General features: G+C 50.5%; 1 protein-coding gene across 16 annotated transcripts in view; it reads right to left on the reverse strand.

The window, feature by feature from the left end:
• Positions 1 to 26,783, reverse strand: part of CELF2 (CUGBP Elav-like family member 2) — a 504,997-nt gene that overhangs the window by 50,197 nt on the left and 428,017 nt on the right. For all 16 annotated transcript variants that reach the window (XM_032350036.1, XM_032350029.1, XM_032350030.1 and 13 more), the window contains 4 exons: positions 22,177 to 22,225; positions 13,602 to 13,736; positions 5,364 to 5,443; positions 1,075 to 1,233 (listed from right to left, as the gene is read on the reverse strand). In XM_032350036.1, the coding sequence (XP_032205927.1) occupies positions 1,075 to 1,233; positions 5,364 to 5,443; positions 13,602 to 13,736; positions 22,177 to 22,225 (423 nt within the window). The remainder of the gene's footprint in view (positions 1 to 1,074; positions 1,234 to 5,363; positions 5,444 to 13,601; positions 13,737 to 22,176; positions 22,226 to 26,783) is intronic.

The following is a 26,783-nucleotide window of genomic DNA, read 5'->3' on the forward strand; positions in this document are numbered from 1 at the left end:
CCCCGCGCGCCAGGAGCTCGGGCTCGGTGAGGTTGCGAAAGCTCCCGGAGCCTCCTTCCTCGCCTGCACCGGCCCGTTCCCCCGACCTACCCTTCACGGTTGAGGGGCTGTCGTGCAAGCTGTGCACGCTAATGGACCCCGCGGTCCCGAGGGGGACAGTTCAAGTGCCAAGTGGCAGAATCAGGACAGAACACGCATATACACACACGCACGCGCTCCACACGGGCACACGGGACAGGCCAGGGCACCAGCCCCAAACTCGCGATGCAAATTTACAGTCGTCAGTTGGGGGGGTCCAGCCTGCGGGAGCCGAAGCAGGAGCGCGGGCTAGGGTACCACGGGTTCGCGGGGGTCAACTAGAAACAAATAAAGACCTGGACCCCTGTTAGCTGCCTTCCGCCTCACGGGCGCCGAGGTCAGCACAAGGGCCCCTCCCAGGCTACGCGAGGATCCTGCCACGTCCACGGTGGGGGGTGGGGGGGGTCATTGGTCTGTGCGAGGTTTAGCTCGTGCCACGGGAACTGTATTCCACAGTGACACACGGTATTTTATGGGGGTGGTTGAAAGAATTGGGTTTATCTGCCCTGAAATAGGATCTCATGTTTGGGTCCCAAACCGATGAAGAAACGTTTGATTTCGTCACTGCGGTTCCACAGGGAAGGGCCAGGACCACCGAATGGCCAGGCCAAGGGGCGTGGACTATGCTCACCTCTCGGGCCAGACCGGCCTCGGGGTCGCTAGCCTGTCCTCAAGCGTGCCACCCCCTGTCATGCGAGACGTTACGAGGTCTCGGAAACAGTGGTTGGAAACTTGGCCTCGTGGGTCTTGGCTCAACGGACCTCAGGCCAGAAGGAGTCACGTCCTGATGCTATTCGAGTTAACTCGGACAACTACCGGGCACCGACACTGATCTCAATCATTTCCCCAGATTCCAAACGGTCCCACCCGGAACTCTTTTGAGAACTTTGTGTGTGTGTGTGTGTGGGGGGGGCGAGGCGCTTTGGGGAGGCCACAGCGGGGACCGCCCCTTCTGCCCTCTCGGGGACCCGGCGTAGGCCCCGGCCGGGCACTTACCGCCAGGTACTGTGGGGTGAGTCCGCCCAGCCCCGTCAGGTTCCCCCAGGTGGCAGTGTTGAGCTGTTGCATCTGCTGGGCCAGCTGCTGCTGGAGGCGCCTTTGCTCCTTGTCCTTCTGAGTGTCCGCGAACTTCACTACGATGGGCGAGGAGCAGCCCTGTGGTCAGACACAGCGGAAAGTGAAGAGGGGGGTTACCGCCTGGCTGAATCCTCCTGTGACACTCAGCACTGGACCTAGCTCTCCCAACTATCTCGGAGCACATGGAACCTTCTGGAAGGTTTTTTGTTTGTTTGTTTGTTTGAATGGCCTGATATTCCTTCTTCTTCTCTGACCAGTACCATCAACCGAAAATTCCAGATACTGCCACTGGTTTCTCGGGGGATCTGGCGGTCGGTGAAGCCATTTGCTTTCTTGCTCTGCTTATTACACTGCCTCGCCTCCTGTCTTCGCGTGTCTTCCTCCAACCTTCCCAGGACCTCCTTAGAGACAAGAGACCTTATCAACGTTCTTTAATGAAGCTTCATGGTTCGCTTGCCTGCAAGACAGACTTGTCTGTGTGTCTGCCTGTCGGGCGGAGGAGGAGCGGGGGCCAGAGAAGGAGAGATACCGCGCTGGGAAGGAACACGTCCCTTGTTCTCATCTTTATTTTTTCCCTCTTTCCATTGCCGGGGCTGCTGTTTTGGACTTTGGAGCGCGGGAGTCCTCCCGACGCAGCACTAGAGATGGGAGAGGAGGGTTTTGTTTTAGGAAACGTGGATGGGGGAGCAGGAGAGCTTGAGGGCGCAGGCCCGGCCCAGCGGCCCAGGAAGGCCTCTCTCCCTTCTCGAATGTATCTACTCTACCCCCCGCACCCAGGGCTCCTGCACACCGCCAGTCTCTGCAGCGTATTCTAGTGAAAGCAGCTGTACGGGACGTGGCAGGAGGCCTCTCCCTGGCTTCTCTCATCAATGGAGCTCACCGTTCTAGGTGCTTCTCTTCAGTGTCTGTTCCCTTTAAAAGGCAGCGAGTAGGGGCAGTGGGGGAGTGCGTGGCCAAGGGATACAGACTAGGATGAATTCATGTCCGAGATGGAGAAACTCATTAGGGAAACTAAGGGTCTGCGTTTCCAGCAGGAAGACGTCCCTCCCTGAGCTGCTCTGGAACATTCGCCCCTCAGCCAACCTGCGGCAGAGACACGAGTTCCTCCCTCCTCACCCTTCTCTCTCTTCCTATGGCTTGCCTACACATCTCATCACCATTAAAGCTGTTACATTTTGCTGAGGTAAAAAGAAGTCATTCTACCAGGGTGATTAAAAAAAAAAAAAAAACTCTCATTGAAACTCAGCATGATAATAGACCTCTCTCTCCCCTCTCAGAAATTTTATATTCCGACTTAAATGAGCTCTCTTTCTCTTTCCCTTCCCCTTGGGTCATTTTTCTTTCTCCTAGAAAACAAACCTGCATGTGCTTTTTTTCTTATCACCTTGAGTAGTTACTGGGGATGTAGCTGTGAGTATGTGTGGCTACCATGTCTGTTAGGAGCAAAATTTAAAAAAATGTGCGAAAAGCAAGGTGGCTGGTTTCAGTTTGAACTTGCAGCGTCCCGGTCTTCAGCACGTAGCCGCGGCCACAGGACAGAACGTTAAATGTCAGTCAACCGCGTGAAAATAATCTTTCCACCACTTAAAAAAAAAAAAAAAAATCTATACTTCATTTTTCTTCTTCTGCTCCATATTTCAGCACTTCGTTGCTTGAAAGAGAGCAAAATACTCTGAAGATGGAAATTAGACAGAGGGAGAGTTTTGTATGGAAAGGGCTGTTACTGTTGTATCTAATTTGTTCCATAAAAAAATCATAGCATCTCCTCCTAAGAGTACCTTTACTGTTTTTTTTTTCTTCCTTAAAAAAAAAAAAAAAAAGATAAAGAAGCAAAATATAGGTCCAAAATAACTTGTTTAAGCCGATTGGAGGAAAGTGGAAAAACAGAAAGTACGATATAAAAATTTTTTAAAGAACATGTTCTTTTAAACTTTAACATTCAAATCATTTTGAATTCAAGTTTCTTAGATAATACATCTTGGTTAAAGATGTGAGCCAGAGTCCTGAAAATAACAAAATTAGTTAAAAAAAAATCCAACAAACTTCGGTTGTACAACTATAATGTGACTGGCATATGATAAAGTCTTCCATTTCAATGTCAATATTTTTTAAATTCAATGAGAAATTTCAATGTCTGAGGGTCCCTCTGTCTGAGCCTGGGTGTTCCAGATTTAAAAACAAGTTGTACCAAATTTGATTAAAAAAAAAATTACAGATGTCAATACCAAAGGGTCAAGGATTTCCTAAGAATGAATATGCCCGATTCTCTCCTGCAGATTCTTTTCATTCTGAGCCCTATTTTTCTTTGGTTCTGGTTCATACCCAGGTCTGTGCTACGTTCCCGAGCTCTCTCCCTGCGGGAACACAGGAGAACACAGACCAGCGTCCTCTGCAGCTTGACTCAGGGGGCCCTGATGGAGGAACTGGGGTTAGAGCTGAAAGAATTTAGGTTAAAAAATCATCTAAGGTACCAATCACTAAATTACAGGAAATAAAAATGATTACAGAGGCACATGTATGGAAGTTAATAAATACAGGTGAAAACTTTTCTTTTTTTTTTTCCTTCCCTAACCATGCTTTTTGATCTCCAAACTGAAGGGTGGCTGGGTTTCAGACCGATCCCAATAATGGAGCAGCCGGAGAGAAAGTGGGGGACAAACACAGCATCAAGTGTGACTGCACGTCGTACAAGACTGGATCCCTAGGTATTTCAAATCCTGCTAATTATCTCTTATTGTGGCCGATTTTCACCTGAGCTCGCCTTCAGGTAGGGGGGTGTGAGTGTCTTAAAAATGCATTGCACTGAAAGGAAAACACAGTGATTATATAAGATATGTTAGGAATATCAAAGTCAAAATGAAGCTCAAAAAAGACAATAGGCTTTGCAATGCTGATATCAAAACTCAGAAAAGTACAGGAAACACTTAATGACAAGGCCATGCACACTCCTTGCCCCCCTGGTCCACCCACCTTCCGCCTCACTGTAAAAAAAACTGCCCACAAAACATGACGTGGAATGATCACTTAGCTCCCAGCATGCTTTGGGAGATGCAGCATTGCAAAAAACGAACAAAACAAACAAATAAAAAAAAAAAAAAGAAAAAATAACCCTCCCCACAGAAGGAGGTTAAAAAAAAAAAAAAAAAGAAGCGCAAACGATCCGTAAAGAAAGTTTTGCACATTAAATAAAATTGAAAATATTTTGCTTTCCAGAAGATGAAAACGTAACTTCAGGTAACACCACAGGGCCACCTTGAGAAAAGATCACCCGTACACAGATATACAGAGTACAGAACATGCACTCCCAAATGATTCTACCAGACAGTACAGAGTAAGTCACAGCGTATCACTCTTGGAATGCTTTTGTGCAAAATTCTGAAAGGCCAGACCCAAATCACAGACTAGAAGTACAGCGCCATCTATCTACGTGAGTGGGCGAAACACTCACATCGGCGTATCTATCTTCCCCCAAAGCCACTATCTCTCATTAGGAGACCAGATTTGAGCCTTCATGTTTCTTTCATCATGCGTTTTTGTTTTTGTTTTTGCTTTCAAAAGGACGAATCTGATTTTTCAAGGGATTCTCGTCCATTCACATTTCCACTGGTTAAACAGTGTAGGAGAGGTATTAATTTTCTCCCGACATTCTTGATGCAAAAACACAATTCTGTTGGACTAAAGAGAACTTGAGTCCACATTGAAGGGAGGGGGAAAAAAAAAAAAAAAAAGAAAGAAAAACAGAAAAAGGAAAAAAAAAAATTAAAAAGAGCCCCGTGACTGGCACAGGAAGGGGCTGTAATTTGGAGGGATGGCGGCTAAGGCTGACTCTGTACCAACCCCGGACCAGGAACGGGCTGGGTCCTGGAGAGGCCGAGGAGGAGTCGTGGTTTACATCGCATCATGACTGCTGTGCGGCAGGGCCCAGGGCCCCTGCAATAAAAGGCTCAAAAAAATAATGTACAGCACGTGGAAGGTTCTACTAAATGCATTTCAAGTCATTAGGGGAAAAATTCAGAGAGCGAGCGAGAGAGAGAGAGAGCGAAAGAGAGAGAGAGAGAGAGAGAGGATGAAGATGAATGAATGAATGGGAGAGATGGTGGAAGTGTCCGTCTGTGATTGTCACTGAACAATCCGCACAGGAGAGAGCTGCTTTACCATTCCCCATCATTTGCACAAAGAAAACAAAGAAAGGGCAGATGATACAGTACCTCCATGGTCTGAGACTGATGCATGGCTTTGATTGCATTCTGTGCCATTGCCCTTGTAGAAAATGTGACAAACGCACAGCCTGTGGGAAACAAGGGGACAGGGAGCAGGAAAGACAAAAAACAACAAGACAAAAGGGTTGGACGCTTGTTAAACCAACACAGTCTACGAGAACTGCCACAGGACGCCACTGTTCTCAGTAGTACATAAAAATCAACAACTTCTCTCTTGGTTTTATCTTAGTTTGCTTTTGACTCACAGTGCTGACTTGCTAATCTGACCAAAGCAGAAAGATTTATTTATTGACTAGTTTATTTTTTTAAATGGAGACGAGGGGAACGTAGTTGGGCACTTTTTTTTTTTTTTTTAAGCCACGGGGGGTCTGAAATTAGCAAGATCTAGTCTGCATTTTCTAAAATAAAAAGTTGCTATTTTACATTTTTCTCCTTGGCTGATCATATCGACTCAGGGCATCCACACATTCAGGCTTCTGGATTTCAAATTCTAGTGCTGATTTTTTAAGCAGCAAATAATAAAATCCTCGACACCCAGGGGCAAATTAGCAAATAAAATTCCAAAGGCTCGGAATGTCAGCAAATTAATACATCTGATCTCTTCTGGGTAGTTAAAACATATACATGTATACGCATACACTGATGTGATTCAGATGCAGAGAAATGTACCCCATCCTGCAGGACCTGTTTAGTGATAATTAATTATGAACAAAAACAAATGCTCTGTTACTCTGAGAATAGTCGATAGCGCATATGAGGCGAAACTTTAAAACCTGCATTGGATTTCTAAGTTGTAGAAAATCTTTAGGATTTTTCCAAGTTGTGGTTTCTGCTATGCATCCGGGATCTGACCTCAGGTTTAACATCCACCAGACAATGTACAGTTCTCTGAACGCTTCCGGTGAGACCCACTGAACTTTCCATGGCTCTTTATTTCTTGTGCCGTAAAATCACCAGAACCCACAGCGCCTGCCCCAGTGCCTGGTGGCAGGGGCTAGCCACCGTGCAGGTCGCCGTTCCAACTACATGGCTCATTGCCCTTTTCACTAATAAAAACACTGTCTGCTGAAATTTACATTTTCTTCATCGTGCACCCTTGGGCTTCTTAGAGAAAAAGACTGTGAAATTAATGCAGATTCAGGCTGATTTTATAATAATACCACAGCACACTAAAAGCTTAGCTAAAGCAATGCAGACTTATTTCACTTATGATCTCTAATGACTTTAAAAGTGCATTGATTTTCAGCTTCTTTAGCTCTGCACAGTTTGAACTTAGGTATCAGAGAATAATTTAGTGTTCCACTCAATTTCTTCAAAACATTATTATTATTACTACTTAAAAGATTTCCAAATGAGGCAGATCTAAACACCGAGAGACGGGAGCCTGCTGTCATCTCAGAGTGAATGCAGGAAAGCGGGATACTGGCATCTGCAATGCAAGATTATTGCCCCTGTGGCCAGTAAACCAAACAGAATGTTCTATGTCCAAAAAAAAAAAAAAAAAAAAAAAACCCAAACAAAGAAAACGAACACCGCCCCCCCCAGCAGATTGTTTGGTTTATGTAAATCAATTTGTGAGCCATAAAATATATCTTCTTCTTTTGCTCTGCCTGAGTACCTGGTGAGATTATCAAGTCAATACTGTATTAGCACCTTTTAATCAAACAGCAATAAGAGAAAGCAACACCTGCCCATTATCCCCAAAGCACAAAAACATCCAGTCATGGAAATAAGTCAATGCATTTTTTTTTTTTTTTTTTTTGCATCATGCTGTAATTTTGAATACAACAAAACTCTGAGTACACGGGAGAGTCCTCTCTCATTGACTTCCCAGTTACGCTGGCCTCAAGAAGCCTGAGGTCTAGCTTGCTGTGAATTCCGAGTGGTTTCGTACACTTCTCTGACATTACAGCAGCTAGTGAAGCTGACTATTTAAACACACTGCCTGCTCCTCCACTGGCTGTAGCTTCTGTTGTCAGGGAAAGCGATCTGGAGCCTTCTTCGAGGCATCTAGAAGGTGTGTGTAACAGCGTGCGACAGAGGACAGCAAGTCTACAGGCTTCCATATTGTGACTCAGCTCTACAATCCGAGAGCCCCAAAGTTACCGTCTGTCTCCGAATAATACCCCTTCAAGAACATTGTGATTATCATCGGCATCGTTAACGGAAGCGAGAACACTAGGATGTGTCTTCTTCCGTTTTTTGAGACCACAATGGAATTATTTGCTTTTGCAAATCCTCTAATGGAAATATACCTGACATCACGTGAAGCCTGGCCTAACTCTGCTTTTAATAGTCAAGAAGGCTGTTTCATTCACTTTATTTGCTCTTATTATCCAGGAACATGTGCCAAACTGACAAGTTTCTGAATGGAGGTTAAGAATGCATTAAAAAAAAAAAACACATATAAAATGTCAACAGAAATCAATAAGGCACAGTTTATGCATTTACCACAATTTCAGAACAAGGAGAACTTTTTCAGTAACTTAGTGAGAAAGATACAGCAATTAGCAGGTCTCAGAAGTATTAGCAATAGAACCATAAAATTCCATCTCTATAAACTTGAACGACTGCTCTTTCCTCTCTTAAACTTGCAATTAAAAGCTTGACTGATGTTTCTAATTACAGAACCCTTACTGCATCCCCTCAAAAAAGAATATCTGACAAATCTGATGACTCCTTTAACCTTTTTACTCTATTGGCAGTGGTGTAGGATGAGAGAACCTGTTGCATCAGGGGCTGTCAAATTCGGGCTATGTATGGTGTTCCATTACTTAAGAAGGAAATTACCGTCGTTTGTAAAGGGAGGGCACACGTTGGAAGCTTCCCTCCCTCTGCCTTTCTGAACTTCCACAACTTCAGAACCCAATGTTTCATGGCTGGGTAGCTTGTTAACCTTTGTAATTGCTGCTCTAGTCCTCTGGTGAGATGTTAATTTTCTTTTCCCCATCACTGAAAACATGGTGGCGGTTTTAGGATTACGCCTCAGATCTGTGGTTTTCACTAATATAGGGTCATATGAGCTTCTTCCGTGAAGACTGGATGCCAGCTTCTCTGACCTTGTAGAGTCGGCCCTCCACCATTCTAGAATGTCTCAGGGTCAGCCCTCCTCTGTTCTAGACTAGTGGATGTCCTGTCTCAGTAGTCAGTTCTCTGGCTACTGACTAAAACGCAGGAGAAACTAGAATGGGGCCAAAAAGATCACATGTACCAAGATAAATAAAGCTTTAAAAAAATTTTTTTTGTTGTTTTGTTTTGTTTTCCTTAGTTAAGGTAGTCTGTATATCATTGTCTTAAAGCTTCTCCATATACGTAATAATAGCAGAAAAAATAAAGGAAAAGTCTGTCCTTAACTGTGGCCAACCTGTCATTTACCTTCCAATTACTTATTGTCTCTACTACTTTCAGAATGTCAGAGATTCCTCACAGAAACGAAAGGAACCGAACTCCTCCTCGTTCAGTGAGGTCGCCTTCTTGCTGCTAAAACAGATAAATGATTGACTGGAGAAAGGTTTCTCCAAGTAATTTCCTCCTACAGTCGGGATCTAAGGAAAGCACGTGGCCCTGTCACAGAGAAGATTCTGGAACACATCTATTACACTTGTCATCTCAACCGAAAAGCTGTCTTCGCTCAGGTGTTCTACCCTTTCTCTCAGCGGCAGGAGAATTTTGAGAGAACGGGATAAATTCTTGGTCTGTGCCAGAAAAAGCCAGAGAGCGAGCGAGCGAGAGGGGGAAGGAAGGAGAGAAGGAAGGAACTTTTAAAAGCACGTCTAACGCCAGGGCCTCTTGCTTTTCTGCCTCTTCTTTCAAAGAGAAGCAGCAGCCTGCTAGATTTCAAACAGGAGGATAATTTAAAATAACTTGGGCAGCATGAAAGCACTTGCGGCCTAGGGAAGACTTGTTTATAAATTCTCGTTGTGCCAGAGAAAGTTCTTAATGCAGCCAATTTTCCTTGTTGTATCTTTCTAGCAGTGGCAGAATTTATGAAACGTTCCTCTCACTACCACACGAGAGCTTCCCAACTACCGTGCGAATGGACCATCCCCAGGGTTGGGTTAGTTCACTGGGAACCGGCGTGGAGAGACAGCTGGTCCGTGCTGCCCGAGGCTGAGGGCAGAAGGGGACTTACTGCTTTGCAGAAATCTCACCCCCGTGAGGAGCTTCAGAGACTGCCCTCAGAACGACAAAATACAGTTCATAACCCCGGGGTATTTGATACGCGTTCCCACGTCTGTTTAGATGCTAAGCGGGCACGCCTAAGACGTCCTGATCAAAACCCAGTCCGCTCCAGGTACGTATTTCCAAAGTCAAAAGCCCTGTCCTGATATTCTGATCAGATATAATGGAAACAAATGAAGATTTAAGGGCTAAAGCCAGTCTGGGCTTGCCAACAGCCCCGAAAATACTGCCGATTTCATTTGTCAAGGGTTTTGGCAGGAGGACGTTGGAACACTGTAAACACAGCTGGAATATTCTTAAACAAGCAGAGAGTTACCTTACATGGCAGTGCAGATCTGACTACACTTCACGGGGAAAGGAAAAGGAGAGAAACTCTTTCCTGGTCTCCGAGTTACGGAGAGTCGTTGCCAGGGTGCAGAAAACAAGCCGTGTAGACTATACCCAGACAGCCCATTCTGACTGTGGGGTTACAGGTAAGTGAGAACATGTGCATCTTAGGAAACCAACAGGCTGAGGGGACACTGATAAATAAATTCACAGGCGGAGAAGACTTCCAGCCTAGATTTTGAGAGCAGAAGCCCCATCTGACTTCCTGTGCATGGGCTCGTGGCATCCTGCTGGCTTTCTCCAAGAAGGTCCATTCGGCAGGCCTGGGAGGCTCGCCTGCTGTTGCAGAAGGATCTGAGTATCATGAAGGGGCTGGAAAACACCTCAAACCAGGTTTTCCAAATGAGAAAAGGTGGCAGAATGGGTTACTGGCCCCAGAGGGGAAAATCCATGCTTAGCTGCGGGCACATTGCAGAGATAGAGTCAGACTCCTGATGCTCGCTGAGTGCTGGTTTCAATGTGCTTGGCAGAGGCCAGCTGCTGGTCCGTGCGCAGCCATGGCAATTCCTAGGGAGGGGTGGGCCGGGGGGGGGGTCTGATCTGGAACATGCCACAAATTGGGGGGCTTGCAGAGTCCTGATGGGACTTTACAAACGCTCTTTCTTGCCAATATGGAGATGACGGTTTTTGTTTTAATGATGGTGATTCTGAGCCAAAGTCCAGAGCTGTGGGTCCTGGCAGCTCACTACTCTGCATCAGTGGGGGAGCCCTGATCCTACAAGTCTGGGGAAACCTTGGCTTCACAGCCTGCAGGGAGCAAGGGAAGCCATGGAGGTGGCAGAGAAGACCGGACAGGAGACACGTGGCGGAGAAAGCCAAGAACCGCCTCTTTTGTCTTCATTCTTGTAGCGGAACCAGGCAGGAGTAAAGCCAGTTAAGTGAACCAGTGCTCTGGACCTCTCCCTCGCGACCAAACGGTGTGAGTGCAAAACCTTTCTCCTGACTAGCTCATACGCAGTTTAGCATTAGAAGGTGCTTTCCAGAGCAGCTCACCTTTCCTTTCGCTTAGTTTTTATTTATTTATTTGTGTCTCAAACCGCTGAGCTAGCAACAGGCAGGGAGACGGGAAATGCTGAGCACCCTTTATCTGCAGAGCCACTAATGGGAGACACTCATTAATATTTGATTGAAAACTGCAGTTCTTTAATGAAAGCAAAATAGTGGCATGAAAGAGAATTGTTCTTTTCACAAATACACTGATTCAGGAGCCATGCCCTGTACCCGGGAGTCCCTGCTTGAAAAACTGACCACTGTCCAGCTTTGTATTTCAGAACAAGTGGTTATAAATGAGTATTTCCTTTTTTGCCATAGGGAATTCTCATCAGGTCCCCAGATGAGGAGGAGGAGGAGGAGGGGAAAAAAAAAAAAAAGGGGGAGGGAGGATCTGCTTTTTACACGGAGCCATCATTTGCATAAAATGCGGGTGAGAATGCTCCCGAAACTCCTGCAGACATCGGCCTCTCTGGTGCCCTCGTGTCCGCGGCCGTGTCCTGCTCTCCCCGGCGGGCCCGGGCGCCTGGCAGATCTCATCCGCGGAGAAATGCCGTCGGCTCAAGCCGCTGAAGATGCTCCTCGTTACTGTCTCCCCTGGACAGTCGGGGAAAGTGTCTGGGGGTCCCGGGCCCGCAGAGGCAGAGCAGGAGCCGAGGTCTCTCTTAAGCCAAGCCCTGGGACAGGAGCGGGGCAGCTACGGTGACTGCTGCCATTCACAAAGGGGTAAACTGAGGCACAGAGCTAGGACGAGGAACTCGGAAGGCCTGGGACTGGATCTCGGGGTCACTGACCTCTGGGCTCTATAAATTTCACCACGATTAAGTGAAGGGCCTTGCTTTCTGTTCTGTCCCCGTGCTACATGCCGTGGGGAAGGCGAAACTGCCCAGACGGGCGTGTGGCTGAGAATAAGGGGAGAGAAGAGGGGTTCGGACTGCTGCGTTGGCCATGTGACAGGGATTGCAAAGACAGGGTCACATGTCCCTTCTGTGTTTGCTTTTCCGTCTAGCCTCACTGCCTTTTCCCATGGGGTTCTCCTCTACCCGGGGTTGGTCCCCTCCAGCGGGTGGGGAGCTCTCACAACTGCTGGCAGAGTCAGAGGACCCCAGGCGACAGGAGAGCTCTTGGGGAGCGGGTGTGCCGGAGTGGAGATCACAGCCTCCTCCTACCCCCCTGGGGCTGTGTGGCCACGGGCCTGGGCGGCTGCCGTGGGTGACGCCGGTGACCGCGTGGGTGGCGAGCCACGGCTCGGGGTCTGCAGGCTAGGGTCCCGCTCAGGACCCACCTGGGGCGGCCGTGGGAGAGGCCCGTGTTTGCAGGGAGGCAGAATGACGACATTGGCCACTCTCGGGGAACGGCCCAGCTGTCACTCTCCTGCCTCCTCCCTTTTAAAACCACCTTCGGAAGAAAACACGAGCCCCGCAAGCTGGAAGCTGTTCCGCCTCCTTCTACTGTTCCCTCGACTACCTCCGTGCGGGGCTCTGGAGGTGGGTGTAGGCGGGAAACCTTTGTTCCCTGTGCCTTCCCCTCTAGCAGCTGACATCGTGAAGTTTCGTGTCTCAAAGTCAAAAGAACAAATGTTCTTCCCCACATGGTGCTGCGGTTAGCTAGAAGGAGGGAGATGGGTGAACATCAGTGCTTTGAGACGTCAGGCCCGGCCTTTCCTTCCAGCACCGGGAATGAGACGGCAGTGCTGGCCCAGAACCAGAGCCCGGGAACGACAAGAAGTTTCTCATCAGCCCCGCGGAAACCGCATCAATGAGCTCATGAATAGAATGAGACCCTCTCTGCGTTACAAACGTGGGGATCTCTTAGAAGAGGTGAAAAATATGTCGTATGCCTACGCTCTGACTGCAGCCTCCTGGGCCGTCTTGGGAAACACAGTCTGACGGGGGTGGGCGCCGGTGACCGCGCTTCCGAGTGGTTGAGGAAGGGTCTGTGTGGCGCTGTCCGAGGAGAGGAAAACACAGAGAGAGAATGGGTCTTTCCAGTTCCCTTGGAGCGCTGCTGGTGATAAACTGCTGGTTTCTGTCAGTGCTCGAAGCCACCGCCCCTGCTCCTGTCACGGTGACAGAGCTGAGCCTACAGTCTCCTGGACCAAGACACCTCTCTGCCACTTCATGAACTTCCCCCGATCGGGCCTCCAGGAGCTCTGATCTTGAAAATAAAACCCTGATAGCCCGAGACGGGCCCGTCTCTTCTGAGCCCCTGCCTGCTCCGCACTACACGGGAACACCTATGTCCTCCCTTGGTTCCTACCGCTGTCGGGAGGCCCATCCACGTCACGTTTCTCCTGGGCACAGGCAGGGAGCCAGAGACCGAGATGAAAACAACCCATGTCCTCTCTCCTCCTCCGCATCTCTCCCTCACCCCCAAAACGTACTTCAGTTTGAGGTCGGAAGGGCTGTACCACGACAGGGCGGCCCGTCGGCTTCCCCGCTGGCCGGGAGAGCCTGAGACAACGCGCTGGCTTCCAGACCTTCTCGACCTGAGAGATACAAGGCGATCCCTTCCGCTACGGTGAAACGCTCACGGTGGATAACTCGACCGCAGGGGACACGTTACAGGGTAACCTCTTGCTGCGTGCGGTGGCTACGTCTACCTTGACTGTGACACAGAGTTCCAATTAGCACGTGAGGGGGGAGACTTGATAGACGGCCCACTCACCTCGACTCAGCCCGTCGGGCCCCCGGAGAATCCGGCATTCTTCTATCTGGCCGAATGGAGAAAACATCACCCTGATATCATTTTCGTTACATTTCTTCGAAACCATTCCTATGAACAATTTCCGGTCTTCCACGGCTAGGGGATAAAAATAACGAATGAGCAAAGGCCATTCTGATCCCTTTGCTTGTAATCAATGCCTCATTACTGCACCAAGCCGGGGGGGGGGGGGTCATGTGAGAGGAAGCGGCGCTCCAAGGCCAGCCCTTCCGACTTGCAGGCCTGCTTCCTCCTCCACAGCCAACCCCGCCACCCCGCTCTCCCAGCCCTTCCCAGACACCGCTTTCCTCTGTGAGCTCGTCCTGACCCATGCGACACCTTCAGAGGACACCAGATGCTGTGAAGTCCCAACCCCCGCCCCACCCCGTTGGGAAACTCGCAGAGCTTCGGGACAGGTTAAGCCCCACACACTGGCCCAAGGCTACCGTGGCTGAGACATACGTGGGAATGCGCCTTTGAATTTTTTTCCGTAGGTGTTCTTTTAACTCGAATGACCGAGAAAGAAGAAGGGTCAGGGAAAGAAAAATAGGACGAACAGAGGAAGCATGATAGAAAACACAACTTTTAAAGATTTTATTTATTTATTTGACAGACAGAGATCACAAGTAGGCAGAGAGGCAGGCAGAGAGAGAGGAGGAAGCAGGGCTCCCTGCTGAGCAGAGAGCCCGATGCGGGGCTCGATCCCAGGACCCTGGGATCATGACCTGAGCTGAAGAGGCTTTAACCCACTGAGCCACCCAGCCGCCCCAGGAAACACAACTTTTAATAAGGCACTTGTTGGAAAAAGCCTTCTCCCCCAATTTCAAATAGCTTGGCCCCGTGGAGCCAGACAATAAGGAGATACGGGAGATGCTCCTCTTTCTGGAGAGCCAGTAAATGACCTGCCGTCAGTCTGTCCGTCCATCTGTCCGTCACGCTGGCTCTGCAGCTCTAACCAGGACAAGGCATGGTCTGCATTTCTGACTGAAGAGCAAAGCCGCTGTAGGGAGAGAACACGACTGTGGCCGCTGGAGAATTCCACTGGGGTGGCGCCACGCTCGGGCTGGAACCCAGAACAGAAAAGACCAACTGCTCTGCTCTTGGCAACCGGAGCCAGGACTCTCGAGGACCAGAAATGAGTTCAGGTGTCATGACAAGCACACGCCAATTCCAACCTTGGAAATGGCCAGGAGGGAAAGACTGGGAAAGGTTTGCCTCTGATGACTTGGGAGATCTCCCTCAAAATCTACAAGCTTGCGCTCAGGATAAGAAGCCTACATTTAGCCTGAAAGGCTCAATTATCACTGATTTCAGGACAGCGTTTGCAGCCTTTTTTAGGAAAGAGCGGGAAAAAAAAAAAAAAAAAAAGAGCGAGAGAAGCCCTGTTCCAGAGGTCCACGGAGAGGAGTCTTGCTTATTACTTCTTGTCTTGCATTTTAATCCATTTCTTAGAACCGCAAGCAAGGGCAGCCGGCCAGGCAGCACCTCACCCCGCTGGCTCGGGAAGGGCCCTGCCGTCCACGGCTGTGTGTGTTGTATCTCACCTTTGCTCTCTAATGGGTTCTCATCTCTGTCTCCGTTACTCTTGCCCTGGACAGTCTCCTTTTCATTTAAATAACAAGAATGCATTTTAGACTTTGTAGGGTGAGGTGCTCTTGGCGCATGAGTCCAGCTGGCTGGGTTGGGGCAGGATTGGTCGGGGAAGCAGGAATGGGGCCCGGGGAGGTGCCCTCTGGAGCGGCGCCGTCCAGGAGGGGAACCGATCAGTCTGTGACGTCCGCTGCAGTAGCTGAAGCCTCGCATGGCTCCTGAGCACTTGAAACGTGGCCAGCCGTGTGACTGCGAAACTGCATAGTTACTGTGATTTAACTGCAACTAATTTAAATTTAAAAAGCCACAGGTGACCTTCTAGAGGACAGTGCAGCTCTGAGAGGCCCCTCCCCGTACAGCCACTGGAAGGAGAGATTTGAAAGAGGTTTTCTGTCCTTCTAAAAGATACCCCCCGAACCCTGTGGGACAGCGAAAGAACTCGCCTGGGGTCACTCAGCAAGGGGGGGTCCTAGCCTGGACCACACCTGCTGTCCCACTCCTGGCTCTAGTCCTGTCTCCTGTGACGTTTCCTAGGAGAGCAGAGGAGAGGAAGCCTCCAGTGGACAGCAGGGCCGGGTCAGGAGACCTGCCTGGTCCCAGCCCTGCCACCTCGTTGATGTGTGACCCTGGGGAGTGAGAGGACTTCCGCGGACCTCGGTCTGGTCACCTACAAAATGGGTTTAAATTCTTCTCTTTCCTTGATGTCCTTCTTAAGGAGCAAAGAGAGGGGGGCCCTGCTACATGGCTGGGGTGACTGAAGTACTTGGGGGTGGGGCAGAAATGCTGAAGCCCAGAATCCCACCCTCCAGCTGCACTCTGCCCTCGGCAGCTCCTGAGTCAGTGCAGAGAAACGGGGCGGGGGGGGGGGGTCTGAGGAAACCAGGCAGAAGCTGCGACGCCGTAACGCCATGAGTTACGGATCGTGCGCCAAGAGCTGGAGAAAGGCTTGGCAGAGGAGGATGCGGCATCTAAGCTGGACTTCAAGGAGCAAGGGCGAGCCTGGGAGACGCGTGCGGGCAGCGCACGGTGGGATGGACAGAGGAAAGCAGCCAGGTTTCGGCACCACAGGCATCATTTCCTGCTGCTCCCGTCGAGAGGGGCCCAAGGTGTCAGGACAGGAACACCCTGGGTTAAGCCTCATCGGAATGGATGAGGGCAACGGTGTCATCGGCTCTGAGTCATCGGGGGAAGCTGGTGAGGACCTGGCTTCCTCCCTTAGATGAAACAATCTTACACTGAAGCTCTTTTCTCGCCCATCCGTGTAGGTGAGCTTCCAGAGATCTACGGAAAAGTGGTGGAAGGAAGCGTCTGTGCTCACCAGCACTGGGACCACCAGGGGGACGCGGTGGCCCAGAGGGAACACAGCATCCCCCCGATGGGAAGGGATGGACTGAACATGGTCACGCAGGGAGCGGCAAACTTCGAGTCGCAGTCGTGACCTCCCCCTGCGCCCCTCACCATCCCTGGGACTTTTACGGGAGGAAGGTGTGGCTGGGATCTTGAGAGTGAAAAAAAAAAAAAAATTCTGCTGAATTTCTTCTTATCCCGAAGGATCCCCTTTTGGTTCTTTTAAACAGAAGCAAACGATAAATTCCCAGGGAGTTCTTGGTTTCACTGGGAAACCTATCACGATGGCACAGGGCTCCGGCGGATGCTGGCGTAAGCTCAGTGAGCAGCTCCCGAGTAAACAGAAGAATGATTTTTTCCTAAGATGTGTAGTAAGAACTGGAAGCCATCTGCCAACAAACCCTGGCTTCCGAGGCATCCCGCCGGCTAAACCCGGGTCGGGAGAGGGAAGAGAATGCTCTCTTCATTACCAAACTGTCGCTAAGGAAATAGAACGGAAACCTCCACCATCCAGACGCTCTCTGACATGCTGATGCCCTCCCGTGCACGCGCCCCGTCAGGGAAGCTGGATGTTTGCAATCCCTCGACCGCCCTAGTCCCCCGTGGTCCTGACAGCTGGGACCCTGTGTGCTTTAAAGGGCAAATGCAGAGAACCGCTCACTCTCTGCTTTCTTCTCCCTCAAATTTTCCCGGTGAAAACTTTTCTGTAGAACTTAGTCCTGGCATTCCCAGCCTGAGGATCCCTAGGCGGCTTTGTCAGCATTTTAAACAAACATAATTATCCTGCGTTCACTGAACTTTCCATCGATTTTTGATGAATTTCTTGGTGGGGTTTATTCCTCCGTGTCCATAGGCAGGCAGCGGCTCACTTTGGTTTCCAGTCCACAGGAATGTGGATTGCTTAAAGGAACATACTGTGTCTATAGTATTGTGTTAAGTGCTTTACGGGAATTTAAAAAAAAAAAAGGAAGGAAAGACTAGGTCCCTGTCCTGCAGGGGAAAAGTCTACTTTCTTTTTTTTTTTTTAAATTTTTTTAATTTATTTATTTGACAGTAGTTGGAGAGGCAGGCAGAGAGAGAGAGAGAGAGGGGGAAGCAGGCTCCTTGCTGAGCAGAGAGCCCGATGCAGGACTCGATCCCAGGACCCTGAGATCATGACCTGAGCCGAAGGCAGCGGCTTAAACCACTGAGCCACCCAGGCGCCCCTAGTCTACTTTCTTTAAGGCTACCTGACAACTGGCCGAGGGAGGACACCTTTCACACCGTGCGCCGTACAGGTGGGCTGACCCCATCACCTGTTACGAAGGGACGTGAAGCTATCCCATAACCAGCGACCATTTCAAGTTGTCCTTCTGTGGTGTGGGAAAGGGTTAACATTTTAAGTTTTAAGTGGGGACTTTTCTAAGTTCAGGGAATAGAAACTTCGTTTCTGAAAAACCCCTAATTGTGAGTCTGTGCGAACGCCCTGGTGTACAATCTGTCAAAGTCACACCTGGATTCAGGGCGGCCTGAATTAATTAACAACTTTTCAATGTGTTAGTGCTAACATATGGCATTTAATTACTGCCTCCAAATCCGTGAGTCTCTCCACTCCGAATTTCAAAATTATTTCTTCCTCGTTGAGTGCCTCTGAAGGTGAGAGAATGGGGGTGCCCACGAACCCCATCTTTGGCGGAGGGTTGCAGGCCCCCGAGCTCCCCGACCATGTTCCGTCATCTGGACCCACGAGCTCTGAACTCAGGGCACGGATGCCAGGGGTCTGGGAGGCCTTGGGAAGAAAGGGCTTACTTGGCATTTCTGGACGTGGGGCTCCAAGCAGCGCCGACAAGCTGTTAGGTCGGAGGGTTAAAGCAGGGGCATTTATGCTCTGTCTACAGCGTCAACTAAAGCAAAGTAGAGCAAAACAAAACAAAAACACCAACTCTCTCAAGCAGGGGCATGACCCAAGAGTGAACACTGGTTCGTACTGGCTGGTTGCTGAGACCCCCAGGCCCAGAACCGAAGGTGACCTCTGCGGTTTTCTTAGCACTCACTGCTAGACCGACTTCAGATCCGGCAACTGACTTTACTTTTCCATCTTGCACAGCTGGTACCTTTTTCTGCACAGCAAACAAATCTGGAAAAGAGGCCCTCCCATGTACACAGAATGAACGATGGTGGCCCTGTCTGCACGAGGGTATGTTGCCATCTGGAACCCATGCCTCCTCAAGCCTCTGGCCTTGCCGCTACCGAGAGTACGTGGTGTAAGCATGGTAAGACAACTTGGAATCTGAACTTTGGGTATTTATTCACTGTGTTCTTCCTAAAGACGCCAGCATTTTATTGCTGATCCAGAATGGGATTTTTTTTTTTCTTCTTCTTCTTCTTTGAACACCTGCCACAGTTAGAAGCACCAGGGCAGAAGTAAAATGCTGTGAGTTTGCAGAAAGATGCTAGAGACTGCAGCTTAAATCAGAGCCAATTAAGAGAGCAGGCTCTAGGAGGCCTGGAGATCTGGAAAGCCCATGCAGGAAAATCCTGAAGGGCACGGCAGATCCGAGGGAAGCCCAGCAGGTCTGGGCTCGCCATGGAGGTTCTCTTCGTCAGAATCTCTAGATGGACAAAAGGGCTTCCAAGAGTGATTGCTTTCTGGAATTCATCTGTCCATCACTAATTAATCCGTGATTAGCAGCCCTTTCTTGCTCAGCAAATACAAAGTTTCCGAGAGCCGAACACACTGATAATGAAGATGGTAACTGTCTAAACTGTGATGAGTCCTTTGTGCCGTCCGTAAATGTCAGCAAACTCAATAAAGGTGCAATTAGAGCTCGTTATCTCCCTTTCACAACTCCAGGAGCTCCGAGAGCATCTGGGCCAAAGAAATCTTTGTGCTCTCTGAGCTTTGGAAACTACGCTTACCTGTCAAAACTGCCATGTGAAATCAGAAAGGACTTGTGCCTTTTAACACTTGCTTTAGAAAATGATGCGACACTCCTGATTCCTCGGCCAGGTCCGAGGAGAACCCTGAAGCCCGCTCAGTCTTTGCAATGCTCGGCATAGGCTTTGCACCTCCATGAAGAAAAATGCTTTAAAGGGCGCTTTCCGTCCGCTGATACTTTTTGACCCGCCCCCACCCCGCCCAGCACCGAAACGCAGAAAGTGAAGGTCACTCCGCAAAGCAAAGGAAGATCTGGCCCAACGAGACGGTTTGCAGAGGTGGTTTTTCCCTTCGTGCGTACAGAGCTATGCCTTGCGATGAAAGGGAGCCTCGACTGCTCAAAATGTAGGAGCACAGCTGCCTCAACCAGCCACACGTGCGCGGATGACCCGGCAGAGTGGACATGTACTAAGGGCCGGGTATCACGTGAAGCTCTTTGCAGATGTCAACTCGTGTGCTCCCAGAGCCACCCTGAAAGGTGGGCGTTACACGAGTTCAGACTGTGGACCACGCAGCCCCTCTCACAGCCGGAGATACGGGGACTGGGTGAGGTCACAGGACCTGCCCAAGGACCCAGCTAACACGTGCAGGGTCAGGGGTCAAGTCTGGGCTCCTTGAAATAGCTTTTCCCGGGTACCCTGAGCTGCTTCCTGGACAGCGGTGTTTTTAGGTAACTTCGTGTCTTAGTGAAACAGTGTTTAATCCTGCTTTGGCTTCTGAGATTGTGCAAAATGGCTGGCTGACAGCAGTCCTACTCTGTTGCTGTGGTTCTGGACCCGGAGCGGACATCGGCCTCAGCGTCCAGAACCGACCCTGGGAACAAGATGTGACGTCCAGGCAGCTAGCCTAGGGAATGGATTCTCTGAGTCAGGCGTTGTGTCCATAGAGCAGCAAATGCAGAAGAAGAAACCCTTTCATGATCCCACAACCTGGGTATGTCAGGTCAAACGTTTCCAGCCGGGTTCTCCCCTTCATCCTGCTTCTATAACGGTGGCGTAAGGTTCAGAAATAAGACAAAGCTTCCTTCGCGGCCCTTGTCCTGAGACAGGCTAGAGAATTCAGGGTCCAAAGGAAAGGGAGCATCTCTTAGGGGCCAGGAGCTCCCAGATGACCTTCAGACAGGGTTCATCCCCCAAATACACAACTCCTCTCTCCCAGGAGGAACAGAATGGACTGTAAATGTGCACTTCTGGGGTAAAAGGCTCAGGAGTCGGCATGGGCACCTGGTCTTCCACCTGTCGACTCTCTCAGTGCGGAGCCCTATGAGGCCAGAGAAGAATCTGGAAGGTATCAATAACCCTCATTTTATAGAAGCGGTGGTGTACCATTTGCAAAACACTGTTGTATCTTATGTTGAGTCTTTAAATTGAAAAAAAAAAAAAAAAAGCCAATCTATGGGGTAGTGACCATCCCTCCCATTCATGAACGAGGAGATCCAAGTTCAGTCGTTAAGTGACCGTCAGATCAGCAGACTCAACGTCAGTACGTTCTGTGGGGGTCAGGACAGTGTCTCTGCAGTCCTTTCCCTTATTCTGCTTTAGACCTGGGGCCACAGCCCAGCCCAGCCCAGCCCCAGGCAACAGGCCTGGGGCACAGGAAGTCATCACAGGGTAACTGCTGAATTCTGGATTCAGGGTTTGGGGTACACAGTACAGGAAGGAGGGAGCAGACTGTCAGAGGGGTGGTGGCAGAGAAGTCGGGGTGGGGGTGGGAGGCAGGCACCCAGTCTAGTCCCTGCAGACCACTGGGGGGCTGGTGGCACCACGCCATGACTTGGAATTTACTTCCCAACTTCCTAGTCTGTGAAGAAGCCAGAAAATGGGACGCACTACAATTAGCAGAAAGTACCTTGTGGAGAGAGTTAGACCCCAATCATAATTTACATTTGCAGATATGCAGATCTCTGAGTGCATGGCTTCTGCCCTGATTACTAATTAATGAGCTGCAAACCTGCCTGTGGGAGCAAACAGTGCTGATTATGTTGGTCTTGGGGGACGGAGACGTGCCGCGGTCTGAGAAGGTAGAAGATTCCTTGAACACACACTTCAGTGCATTCAAAGAACAAAACGGGGACAGAAGACGGATATAGAGGGAAGCAGCAAGTTGGGGGAGACAAAGTGGCTGTTGGCCCTTCCGCGTCACGGAAAGGTACGTCTCAATGATTTCACAGACCGTGTCCCATGCATATGTTAGCGCTGAGCATCCCTTTCAGTAATCAGCTGGCTGAATTCTGAATGAATTCGGATGCAAATGCATCGGTACAACTTAGGGGAGAGTGCTAGGGAGGAACACACCGGAGAGCGGGGTTCCTGGTGGGCGAGCCCGTTCCCCCTCCTCTGCTCTGCACACCCTGAGGTCCTTCCTCCCTGTTGGGTTTCCTGGCTGCATGGTCTGTGGGCGGGGGACCAACTAGAGGCAAAGGCCACCGAGTCACCACACAAAGCAAGCCCTGAACAGAGGGGCACAGAAAACCATTTCCCGTAACGTCTTCACACATCTCGACACCAGAGACCTACGAGGCGGGAGAGCGAACTTCTGCAGCCTCCAGGTGCAGGGCAAACCCCAGGGGCAGCTCCCCTGCCTCTCCCGGAGCGGAGGCGCATGAGGACGGCGCCTCCCTCCCCCGCTGACTTCCTCATTGACACAGACAGACAGCAGTACACGAGACAGTCGGTCACCACCTACCGTTTGACTTTTCACTATCTGCAGGTTTCATCTGGATGGGATGATGCATCTAAAAACACAAAAGCGAGACAGTAAAGGCAGATTGAACAACTGCGCGCAGGTCTCCGAAACCCCGCACTCGCCCGCGCGAGACCTCGTCCTGCTCCGAGGACACATCAGTAATAACAGGATCTCTCTCCGTCAAACGTAACCCTGTGAAAATGCAGCCTGCTGCGGCGTTCGGGAACAGAACCCTTTGTGTCACTGGGCCCCGCGGTACAGGACTGGGCTTTGCAGCCGGACCTGAGCTTGCAACCCGGTTCGGACACTCAGCAGCGTTTCTGCCCGCATCAGACAGGCAGGTTTGGCCCTGCCGTTCGTCATCACCGCCACGTGATCTCGGGCGAGTATCCTAACTTCCCTGAGACTCAGTTTCCTTATCGGTGCAACAGAGGTGACACCGGCACGGCGGGAACGGAATGCGCAAAGGGCATAAAGGGGGTGTTATGAACAGCGCACAGGACACGCTGAGAAAAGTGAGCTACTGTTACTCTGTATGTAGGATGTCACACATTTCAATGCAGATGGTCTCTGTTTTGCTGGTGGCCGTGCGCTCTGCTGCATGATCTGTTTTAGATCTCACGGTCATGGGTAATTTGAAGGTCTAGCGGTTGACTGATTGAGGCGCGATTATGTACATTCTTCAAACACCAATTCTGACCCAGGAATGCGGAGCTACTAAAGGGACGGTGGGGGTGGGGGGCGGGGGAGGAAGAGCAGGAGGCACGGATCTTGCAATCGGGTCTGCTCGGTCCGTGTGCAGGGGCAGGAGGACCTTGGGACAAAGTGGCGCTGAGATCCTGAGTCGCGGTGCCCCGGTGCTCTGTGGCTCTTTACACAATGCCCACCTCACTGCCGCGCGCGATCCACCGAGTGCTGAATGCGACCACCATTTCCAATGAAAATAAATTCCTCCAACCACGCTCAAAGGTCCTCGTACTTCCTACTTCACCAGATCCCGAGGAACCTCAGAGCCCTGGTTTAGATGGAATCACGGGCTGTGCAAATGCTTTTGTTCAAATGGGTCCTGTTCTCGCTGAACCTCTAATCCTCCCAGTGGACTGCCAGCACTTGCAAGCCCCAGCTCTGGGTTTTATCCAATTTAAAGGAAAGTGGAATGGTACTTGGCTCCGGCACATAAATAATGGGAAATTATCATCAGGCAGTCAGGGGTATGTGGAGCTAGTGCCTGGCAGGGTCTTCAAAACACGAGGGGAACAGCAAAGAGGCAGTACTATCGGGGGATGAGGGGCTGAATAATTCCGGGCTGCCTCGTCTGTTCTAAAAGGCAAGATGCTCTCGTGCACAGGACACAGTGGGGTCTGTTCGGATTCCTGCTCTATTAACACATTCAGTTTGTGTAGGAGAGACTAGAACGACAGTGGGACGTCCACGGGTCAGCAAGTATTGTTTCGGAAAGGATACTTTTCGATCTTTTCAGAAAAGACTGGCATTTATTCCTAAAAAGCAGACTGAAGTAAAACGTGGAAAGGCCTGGTTTGGGCTGGGTAAGGTGAGCTCTGTCCTACGCTAATGCTTGGGGAAGATGGGCCGCATCCCTGCGGGGCTATCCCTCTAGCCGGCCTTTGCCCACCCACTCAGCACAGAGGGGTGAAGCACCCACGTGGGTCTCAGGCTCTAGGCTAGAAACTGGGGGATGAGGCCCAGGGAAGAACCTCAGGCCCTTCCTCAGGCTCAGTATGTCTGGGGGGTGGTTGATGTGCCAACAGTGCCAGGAGCCATGTGAGAAGTGCTTTGCTAGACCCAGAGCAAGCCTGTGCAGGAGCTCATGGGAGCAGACACTCACTCTGCCTGGGGAGGAAAGTGAAGGCTCTTAGCAAACGGGATATGTGAACTGAGTCCTAAAGGCCACGCTGGACTTGGCTGGCAGAAAAGGGGGAGATGGCACCTGAAACCAAGAGATTATCGTGTGCAAGGCGCAGTGGTGAGAAAAAGCACACTTCCTCCTAGCGAGGAGGCCAACGCGTGTGTGAGGAAGGGCGCACGAAGATGCAGCTGGCACCTGGGCGTCCGACATCCTGCCTACGAAGGGAATGAAATGGTGTCTAAAAGTCAAGGCGGGCATAGAAGATTCGAGGAGCAAGGGCCACGAGAGCAAATCTGAATTCCAGAGAAGTCCTTTCTGGCTCCAGTGTGGTGAGTGGATTATAGAAGAGAGGGACTGGGTGGGCGGCGGGGGGGGCGGGGAGACAGCCGAGAGGCTACTGGGAACATCTGAGTGAAACTGATGACGGTCAACACCCCAGAGGCAACTGGCTGGTTGTGGGGAAGCAGGGGAGAGAGAACCATCACCGGAGCATGGCCCAGATCGGGGGAACGTGAGAAAGTGGTTTGGGGGGAGACTGCTTCGTGCAGGTCTGAACACTCTACACCCGATGTGACTGGGGCTGGAAAGAAGTTGGGGGTTGGCGTCTCGATGGCTCTGGGGCCGTGGGTGACACTGTCCAGGAGGAAACGTGATGTGAAAAGAGCCAAGGAATATCAAGAGGATCATAGAATATCAAGAAAGAGGAATGGAAGACGGACGGAGAGGAACAGCAGGTCCCACAGCAGTCTCGGGGCAGAGCTTCCAGAGCAAGGCGGTGGTCAGCACGTGCGCCGCTCACTGCTACGACAAAAATGCCCAAGGATCCTTTTGGCCATGACCGTACGATACTCTTCTGGGAATTGATCCAAAGCAGCTTCTGTGAGGTGGTGGGGCCCGAACACTAAATTATACAGAGTGGGGGAGTTACAGGGAGAGGAGCAGGAGAGAGGAGAAATGGACACGACTATCTCAAGAAGATTCGCTGCCAAGCGCGGGATGGGAGACTATGAAAGGTCAGTGGAGTCAGCGGCAGAGAATGAGAAGGCAGAGTCTGTCTCTTCCAGTCTTTTCTTTTCCACACAGCTTTTCCAACGAGCTGTGAGACTCCGATGAGAGTCACAGGCGGAGGCAAGGAGAGAGGAGGCACGTGCACCTGCACTCCCTGCGGGGCACGAAAATGAACCAAGAGGACTCCTGCCCTCAGCGAGCTTCCGATCCATCACGGCGGATCATGTGCACAAAGAGAAAGAACAACAAACTGGCCAGCATCAGGAAAGGCCCCCAGACAGAGCACAACAGGCATTCAGAGGGACCTCCGACATGCACAGAGGTCTGGGGCAGGAGCTCTGGGAGCTTCTGCAAGAACAGAAATCTTTCTGCCCTAAAGCTGGAAAGGGCCCTGGGAGCATCCAGCCCAATGCTCTGAAGGGAGGCCTGATTTCACTAAGGACACACACAGCTGACTAACGCCAGAGCTGGGATCAAAACTCTAAGCTCTTGCCATTTAACCCAGGGCCGCTGACCCGCAGATCACAGTGCTCCTCTGTTAACCGCCCGACACGGGACTTGGACACACGGGCCTACGGTGGAGGGTGCCGGCCCCACCCACTGAAGACTCCGCTGTCCCCCGTCAGGGAGAGGTCGGCCTCCCTCCTCTGACTTCCCCGAACCCGTCATCTATACAGCTCTGTGACGAGTATTACTCTAAGACTCGACTCTCGGTTTTCCTGCAGCTGCCAGGAGAACCAGATCTGTTTCTGACCCGAGACTGTCCCAAAGGCTCTGGATAGAAGATCAGTAGTAAGAACTCGGCCATCGCCGCTGCAGACTTGAACTCCACTGTGGTCTTCCCCCAGCCCCGAGAGAGGGAAAGTCAGCTGCACAAATCTGGACTGTCAGAGCATGGCGAATTCTGAATGGGCAGTCGCCCCCCTTCAGGTATGTTCTGAAGACTACGGAGATCATGTGTGTAAAGCACCGTTACCTTCTTGGAGAAAGGTGTTCAATCGGCACTGTATTAAGAATGGCTCCTTGTCAATAACAGTTCATTTGAGTTACGGTTTTATAGGAAACAAGGAAGACCAAAAAACCCACCACCACCACCACCACCACCAAAAAAACCTAGTTTGGAGGAATTGTTCTTGTAATGGTCTTCCATCGCCTTAAATCTCATGAGTCCAAAGAAGTTTGGGAGATTTGTTGAGTGGAGTGAGAAAGTGACTGGAAAGGAGCCCACATTCTAGTGGAAAGTTTCAGGATGTACTAAAGAGACTCTTTTCCTACCACAGAAAATGGTTTCAAAGATTTGATGCACCCGGACTAGCACTGCACGTTTGTTCACTGATTTCTTCGTTTACCAGACGCCCTGTTAGATGCTGCGAACACACGGATGGAAGAGTCTGGATAATATGGTGGGGGCGACAGACTCCTCAGTGGCACACGCACTCAGAGATGCCGGACGCACACCCAGGGAGGGCAAGCCAGAGACGGTGTATGAGCCCAAGCGGTGTTGGAGTTCAATCCTGAAGGAATCCTAACGCTCCCAGGACCGGAGGGAAGGATGTCTCAGGGCAGAGAACACACCGCAAGGCACAGAATAAGAGAAAATCAGCCTTGTTGCTACAAGAGAGGGGGGTGACGACCTTCTAACCGAGAGAAGGAGGAACAGAAGTCACTAAAGGAGGTCACTCACCAAAGACGAAATACCTAAAGCACGACAAGGCTAAGAATGAGGGACGTG

Source organism: Mustela erminea, chromosome 6 (genome assembly GCF_009829155.1).
Source record: "Mustela erminea isolate mMusErm1 chromosome 6, mMusErm1.Pri, whole genome shotgun sequence".
Classification (NCBI taxonomy): domain Eukaryota; kingdom Metazoa; phylum Chordata; class Mammalia; order Carnivora; family Mustelidae; genus Mustela; species Mustela erminea.